General features: G+C 41.2%; 1 protein-coding gene across 1 annotated transcript; it reads left to right on the top strand.

Moving 5' to 3' along the window:
- The first annotated feature begins 1,956 nt into the window (after positions 1–1,956).
- On the top strand, positions 1,957–5,512 carry fam167b (family with sequence similarity 167 member B). The gene is made up of 2 exons (XM_005477629.4): positions 1,957–2,363; positions 2,838–5,512. The coding sequence occupies exons 1-2, from the start codon at positions 2,025–2,027 to the stop codon at positions 3,099–3,101; spliced, it is 603 nt and encodes a 200-aa protein (XP_005477686.1). The 5' UTR covers positions 1,957–2,024; the 3' UTR covers positions 3,102–5,512.
- Positions 5,513–7,959: the final 2,447 nt, after the last annotated feature.

A 7,959-nucleotide genomic window follows, 5' to 3' on the forward strand; every position in this document is an offset into this window, starting at 1 on the left:
GTGAGTGAGAAGTGTCACTTATCACTGGTAAAACTGCGCACTGCAGAGGGGGGGGGGCACTGTGAGGTGCCTGTAGTATATTAGATTGTCACTAGATGGCGCCATACTCACGCACAAAAGAGCGTAAATCACAACTCATCTGCCAAATACTAAGTTGGCTTTTGCTGAGTGTAAATATTGAACTCTGTCACCTACAAAATATTGACACAGTATCACTTTGCTGGTATTACGGTGCACTACAGTGTAAACAAGTGTAGCTGGTACTGAATCAACAGTTTTCAGCTATGACTAGTTTCATTATATTTTGCAATTTTACATGTTTTGCATTAAATAAAGTCACCTGTAAAATATATAAATATGTATCTATCCTTAATGTAAAGAGTAAACGTAACGTGATAGAGTACACTGTTACGGCTGTTGAACCAACTGGAAAATACGGTGCTTTGTCCTATCCCGTCCATCCATTTAAACACTCATTTTGCCCCAGGGAATATAATTCATGCAGCATAAACCACAATAATAAAAACAGGAACACTGATGCAAGAAAACACACCCGCAAACAACTTTTAGAATGAAAGAAAAAAGTGAGCAACATAGGCCTAAAATAACTAGTTTAGATTTATTTATGTACTTGAGTTTATGTATCCAGTAAGTTTTATATGCAGTCTTAGTGATAAACTGAGTACACCCCCATGATTCAGGAGCTTGTAGAAGTACCTCTGGCAGTTTTCTGTTTGACTTTATCGATGTGTCACATCATTGCGGAAGAGTTTTAGGCCCGCTCGTCTTTACAGCGTTGCTTCAGCTCATTGAGGTTTGCAGGAATTCATTCATGCACAGCTCTTTTCAGTCAGGTTGAGGTCTGTACTTTGACTGGATCATTGCAGCATATTGATTCTTCTGCTTTTTCAGCAGTTCAGCTGTTGTATCTCTGCTGATGTGGTTGGGGTGATTGTCCTGTTACATGACTCAGTTTTGGCCAATTTCTCTCTGTTGGACACATGTCTCCACATTTCATTCTGCATTGGTATACAGAGGAGCTCAAATCAGCACACCTCCACCACCGTGCTCACAGTTGGTATAAGGGGTTTGTGCTGACATGTTATGCTTGGGTGTCTCCAAACATGGTGCTGTGCATTATGGACAAAGAAATGGATGTTGTTCCAGAAGTCTTGTGGTTTGTTCAGTTGCAACTTTGCCAACCTAAGCCGTGCTGCCATGTTATTTTAAGAGAGGAGGCTTTCTCCTGGCAACCCTTCCAAAGAAGCCAAGCGTGTTCTGTCTTTTTCTAATTTTATTATCATGAACTTTAACCTTTAACATGCTAACTGGGGCCTGTAGAGTCTGAGAAGGAGCTCCTGGGTTTTTGCAGTTTTTCTGAGCATTGCTCGGTCTGACCTTGTGGTGAATTTGCAGTAAGCCTGTAGGCTACTTAGTTTTTCACATAGCTGAACAGAAAACTTTGTTTTTCACCTGACTGTGTGAAAATATGTATAGATTTTTCTCATACATCCACTTTTTTTGTACTTTACTTGCTTATTTCCATTTTCATACTGCAGATGGAAATTTAATCTGTACTTCAGTGCAGGCAGTTAATTGACCTACTTTTAGATCAAAACAATGCAAAGCAAGGCAAGCAGAAAGAGAAAAGCGATTCCTGCACATCAACGTGTGATGTCCAGGAAATACATGCATCTGTATTCGTTTCTTTGCTGGAAGTTTCTCCTGTAATATAAATGTAAAAAAATATTTTAAATAGTTTTAAGTCATTTAACTTGTGAATGCACAGTAATAAAATCTATTTTTTATTAGGCAGATAATCAGACTTTGCAGTAAGATCCTGAGGGATTAGGTTTCAGGGTATCTTGTTCCCTCGCCTGACAAAAGCTTGCAAACTCTCCGGCCTCCCTGTCCTGCGCGGGATGGGCGGTCACTGCGCTATTTCTCCCTATAAAGGAGGAGGCATGGACCTGTTGCGCTCTAATCGCCAAGCTGCCAGCGCAGAAAGCAAGCCTGCTCCCTGAATGCTCAGCGTGTATCAACAATCTGCTGCGTCGATGGATTTTAAAGAGCTTGGAGACGGCTCGTCCTCCGAGGGCGACACGGAGGATCTGGACAGCGTGAAAGCGCTCACGGAGAAGCTGAAGTTACAGACCCGCAGACCGTCCTACCTGGAGTGGCAGGAGCGCGTACAGAGCCGAGCGTGGAAGGAAAGAAATTCCGCGGACGGTCCTGGCTCAGGAGGACAGCAAGTCGTTTCCGTGCCGGAAATTTTGAGGAACGGGAGCTCCGAACTGGTTGTGGGCAGCATCTGTGGCTTTGACACCATGGACGATGCCCTGGAGCATCTTAGAAAAGAGCTGGTGAGTTCCTCCAGGGCATTTGAATTGATTTTATTTTTATCTAAAGATGCGTCAAACCTTGAGAGATAATTAGCACTTCTTGATAATCTCATCCTCCAATCATTAAAACTAATACATGAATAAATAAATAAATAAATAATACAGAATCCTCATCCATTCTTGAGAAATACAGATAGCTATCTATCTCCTACTTCACCTTTAAAACAGATAGGCATCTCTTTAGGTGTCAGTGATCTTCCTTGCATGAATACTTGTCTTAACTTAAGGGAAAGAAGTCTAAACACACAGATTGTGAAACAATATGATGCCTGTTTTCTCATAAGCTGCAACCCATCTATTCCACATGATTTATACCCTTTGATGAGAAGATAGGCACCATCCAAATCCAAACTTCCACATATGTTCTGCTAAACTGAACACTGAAACTCCCTTTCTTCTCAACCGCGCTCCCTCCACCCCCTCCTCTTCCCTCAGAGGGAAATGCAAGTTCAGGACAACCAACTGGCCCGTCAGCTGATCCGTCTGCGGGTGGAGATCCATCGGCTCAAAGTGGAGCAAGTGTGCCACCGTCACAAGGAGATGCTGGACGACGCAACGTATGAGCTGGAGGAGTGCGGAGAGGAGTCGGACCTGCTGTGTGATATCCCCATGAAGGCTGCCTTTGCTCTGTCCACCCCTCTAAAACATCTGGGCCTCACTAAGATGAACATCAACTCCAGGCGTTTCTCACTGTGTTAAAGACCGCAGGCCTCGCTCATGCCACTGAGGACGCTCCGTCACCTCCTCTGTGTTTGTGTAGGCATTATTGTTATAAAGGGTTATTTCCGTTTTGGGAGGTGCAGTCGGGCAAAAGTAAAGAGCAGCCACTAGCAGCTGTGAATGAAAATGAAAACGATGATGACTTTGATGTGTGCCTTGGTATGACATGCATGAGGAAGCCTGTGCATACAGACCTGCAGGGCACACACCTTTATCATCATGCAGCTTCCTGCTGGATGAGGTCTGGGCAGCTCTGCTGTTGACTGAGAGAACTAATGAAGACTAAGAGCTAGACTGAAGTATACTCAGTGAACTGAGTACGTTTTTAAAACCAGAAACCAAGGCGATTTGGTGATGCAAATTCATATTTGCCAAAGAAGTTTAAGCGTCACAATAGCTCATTTATAGCTCAGTTTATATTCTTGGACTCTGCAGGAGTACAGTAGAAATTCACATTTCAGAAATGCCTTATTTACCTTCTACTGAGCTCACTCGACCCACTGTTGGAAACGAGACATTTCAGCACCTCGAAGCCAGCTTTATTGTGATTGGCTGCCCCTCTTGAGAAGAGGTGAGGTGATTTTGTTAAGGTTATCCCCTCTCATTGAGGTCATTAGAAAAAACTGTCGGAACTGTGTTTGGAGCAGTCTGCAGCCTGAGCTTTGGGCTCACAGGGATTACTTTGCATACACTGACCTCATTATTCTGATTATTGGGAACTTAATTCATGTTTAATATGAATGTTCTCCATTGTAATGTGCCTAGAACAGATATAACTTATATATACAGTGCTTAGCAAATGCATTAGAGCATGCATTTGAAAATTACCAAATTAATTTTTATACTTCTGAAATCTGGCAACATGTGCAGGCGCTTTAATCAAATTTATATTTTTTAATGAAAATTAAATAAAAATTATAATTAATGTTATCTGTGAATTTTTTACTGAAAAAATAGTAAAGCACATTATTATTATTACTGTTATTGATTAAAATGCCAAATTACAAATTACAGTCATTTACTTGCATTCCTGAACAGAAGCAACAATTTGCCTGATAAAAAACAAAAGAAAATTATTTTTACTTCAAGTTATTTATTTATTTATTTTTATTTTTTTTTACAGATTTCTAAATCATTTGTTAAGCACTGTATGGCAGAAAATGAGGAAATGTTCACACTACTTTACATCACCTCAGAAGTTTTGCTGCCAACCTAAATAGGTCTTGGAACAAAAATGAGATGTTACAATTTAGAAAATGAAATAAAGACAAAACATATTGAAGCTGTTTTCAAGCTTGAATCCATGCAGAAGAAAACGATAAAAACCAAAATGACATATTTCCCCTGTGGCCTGCAGTGCTACTCATGCTACTCATCTCTCTGGACTGGTTTGGGTTGGCTCTGAGTTTCTCACTTTGCCTGGCTTCTCTTGAATATAATGGAATCTAATAGCTCTCCCTAAAATACATTTAAATACCTCAGCAGCAACGTCTCTTCTCTGAAATCATGACTCAAGTTTTATTTTTAATCTACCCTGATCTGCCATGTGAGGACTGCAGTTAAGTAAGGTTAAAGCCTCTTTACTTCTTACATGCCATCATGCTTTTACAAGCATCACGATTAGATACCATTTCTGCACAGCCGTGCACTAACTGCTGATGTTCACATCTGCAGATTTTTATTTATTTATTTTTTAAGTAACTGGGTCACGACTTCTGAAAAGAGTCAAATGTATTTCCATCAAATATATTTTTTGGCCCTTTGAATGTCAAGTAAGATTTAAGCAAAGCCATTAACGACCCCTTCAAAAGGTCATGAGCCAAAAAGTTTGGGAAACACAGGTTTACTGATACTGAAGCATGAAGGCAGCTGCTCCTGTCTGGTCTGGGCCGATAAAGAAATTCTCAGCAACACGTTGAAGTAAACAAAGTCCTTTAATGCAGACACTTACAGCAGCCACAGGCAGGTCACACTCCAGCATTTTTACACCTCTTCTTCACAAACCAAAAATATCTCTGCAACCTAGCCGCTGCAGTGACACAAACCAGGAGCTCGTGTCCGATGCTCTTTGTTTTCCATTAGCACGTCAGGATGCTGCAGAGCCCTGATTTTAGACTATATGTGGCTGGCAAGTGACCAAGTGTATTTTATGTTTTAAATGATTTGCTCTTTAGTTTAGTTTAAAAAAAAGAATGAATGAATTTAACTTTGCTTGCATTAAAAGTGTAAAACATCTATTAAATGTATTATTCTATGCAGATTGTTAAATCAAGTTGTAATGTGAATGTAATGACTTAACTGAATGAATATATAAGAAAAACGCCTTAAAGTGTAAATTTCAAAATCTTTTTCTTTCACACAAAGGACATATTAAAGAGTTTTTTGTCATATTTGAGTCAGTTATAATTACTTTATGATGGGAGACAGCGTTACACCTGCCTGTTCAGAATGGGTGGCAGCTTTCTCAAAAAAACACTCATCTGAGCAACATAAGTGTCTCAGGAAACCACACACAGCGAATAGAGTGAAATAAAAACATTCCCAGCCACCTTTTTCAGAAACAGGTTGAGGTTTCAAGCGTTTAGAGTCATGACATTTTGTAAAAGCTTAAAAGTTTTGGTGAGATATCCCTTTTCTTTTTGCTTTTTTACTGCCTTTCAGAGACCTGTTTGTAAGTAGTTTTGGTTGAAGTTAGAATTAGGGTTAGGCTCAGTTTAAGATCAGGGTTAAACTTATGCTCTGAACTTAGGCTCTGAAATTGAGCTATAAACACAGCAAGGACAGCCAAACAAACAAGCTCTGCTCATCCAAACAACGGCCAGTTCGACCCTGCACTTACTCGGGTGCCCAGAGGTACTCCTGCCATGTTTAAAGGAGCTCGAATGAATGGTTGTTGTGAGATGGGAGGAGCAGACATGAGTATGGATGAACAGAGATATAAATGCTGATGACGGCATGATTTCTGTCGGTGTAAGTGAGGGAAAACATCCCCACATCCATCTCCATCATCCACCCTCGGTCCTAAAGCCACCCAGGCACAACGGTATCTTCTTTCCTCCCAAGAGACAGCCATGACCTGCTGTAACACTCAGACGTATGAAAGGGGCCCTGGAGGGATGTGCAGAAGCAGACATAGTCAAGCTCGACACTAAATATGCCTTGGCAGAGCGCAGACGCCGTGTTAAATGAGAGCGCAACTAGGACTGTTGAAATGATCACAAGTGGCATACTTTAGGAGTTGTGTGATCTCATGTGGGTCGCGGGACCTCAATAGTTAGACACATGGAAATGAGTATCATATGGAAGACACAGAGGATTAAGTACTACTGCTTGAGGCCGCATTCTCGAGTGAATGCTTTCATAATAAAGGGCTGCAGACTTGTGTTTCTCAGGCTGCTCATTCTTTGCCCTGTGGAGATACTTTCCCGTGACCCTTTTTTGCCCGTATCTTTCTGCCTGCCATCAAACCAGCAGAAGAAGATATTACAGTGTAAATAAAGAATAATAATCCATCTGTTTATCGTGAAGCCAAGTAAGCTTACATGATGCACATGAGTAAGCACCAGAGGCAAAAAAAAAAAGCAAAAAAAAGAACCCTCATTTACATTCATGAAAGAGGCCAGCACCTGCATCATGCAGCAGGAGGTAGGAGGCCTGGAAAACTTTCTGCACACTGATAGCATCACAGTTTGATTGCGTAACAGAATGTGATTTCCAACCACATTTGGAAGTAGTGACAACTGTGGTCGAGAGGAAGAAAGGAATACCTTTAAAGCTCCAGGCCTGCACAAAGCTGATCGCCAAACATGGCGGGACACTTTTTCTCCCAGCACGTATCAAAGAAGAGTTCTTGGATGATCAGACTTTATCTTCAGTCACATGCACCTACCTATTTACATCACTCTCAAAATAAAAAAAGAGAAAAGTGAAGCACATTTCACACATCCTCCTAGATTTATACTCTGCACTTTAACGGAAAAAAGAGTGAACTCAGGTGGTTTCATCATGAGTGAGACTTAATCTATGCTGTGGCAGTCTTCTAAGCACATATTTCTGTGCACTTCCTGTAATGTTTGGACTGACTTCCTGCCAGTGCATGCTATGTAGCAGCAGCCGTTCACCACAAGAGAAGAGATGCGGTCCACGGCTAGAGTTGTATGAAATGTCGAAAATGCGACAGCACAGGCTTAGAGGGTGTTAACAGCCAGAGAGGCTTTTTACTTTGTGCCTTCTCTCGAGTAGAAATGTGACCATGATACAGTCTCTGCAAAATAAGAGCTAAAATTATGATTCTATGTTACACAATGTTCTATATAAAGGAGGTGTGGAGCTTGTGACAGGCTTTTTCTCTTTATATTTTCACAGTTTTTAATAGTAAGCTGAGTAAACTAAGACCAAAGGTTAATTTTAAAGCCATTTTTGGCCACAGACAAGAATATCCTCAAACCACATGTCTGACTAAAAAAGAAAACTTTGTAGTGTTGTTGACTTAACACCTGAGGCATAAAACCACGACACAGGAAATGCAACTGTCCCGAGTGCTGCAAGATATTCAAATATCTTTTGAACTGCTCTGGACCAACACCTCAGCTGCACACTGAAGATGTTCTTTACTTTAAAGGTCAGCAACTCACACGTTAAATGCAGACAGCGAGCGACACAAAAGTGCGGCCTACAAAAGCCCCCCGTCTCTAAACTGTTTTGGAAAATTCATGTCTTGTTCCCCTCTTTGGGAAAGGTGCTGTCCTGACCCCTTTACCGTACAGCCCATAACGTTCCCCCTTGCTCTCGCACAGCTGCACAGTAAGCACCTGTTAAAAGCCTGCAGAGCAACCCT

The sequence above is a fragment of the Oreochromis niloticus genome, linkage group LG19 (genome assembly GCF_001858045.2).
Source record: "Oreochromis niloticus isolate F11D_XX linkage group LG19, O_niloticus_UMD_NMBU, whole genome shotgun sequence".
NCBI classification, from domain to species: domain Eukaryota; kingdom Metazoa; phylum Chordata; class Actinopteri; order Cichliformes; family Cichlidae; genus Oreochromis; species Oreochromis niloticus.

Excerpts from the sequence above, each read along its gene's own strand:
- fam167b (XM_005477629.4), top strand. The coding sequence starts at position 2,025 with ATGCTCAGCGTGTATCAACAATCTGCTGCGTCGATGGATTTTAAAGAG. Across the intron at positions 2,364-2,837 it reads AGCATCTTAGAAAAGAGCTG|AGGGAAATGCAAGTTCAGGA; the intron begins GTGAGTTCCTCC and ends CTCTTCCCTCAG.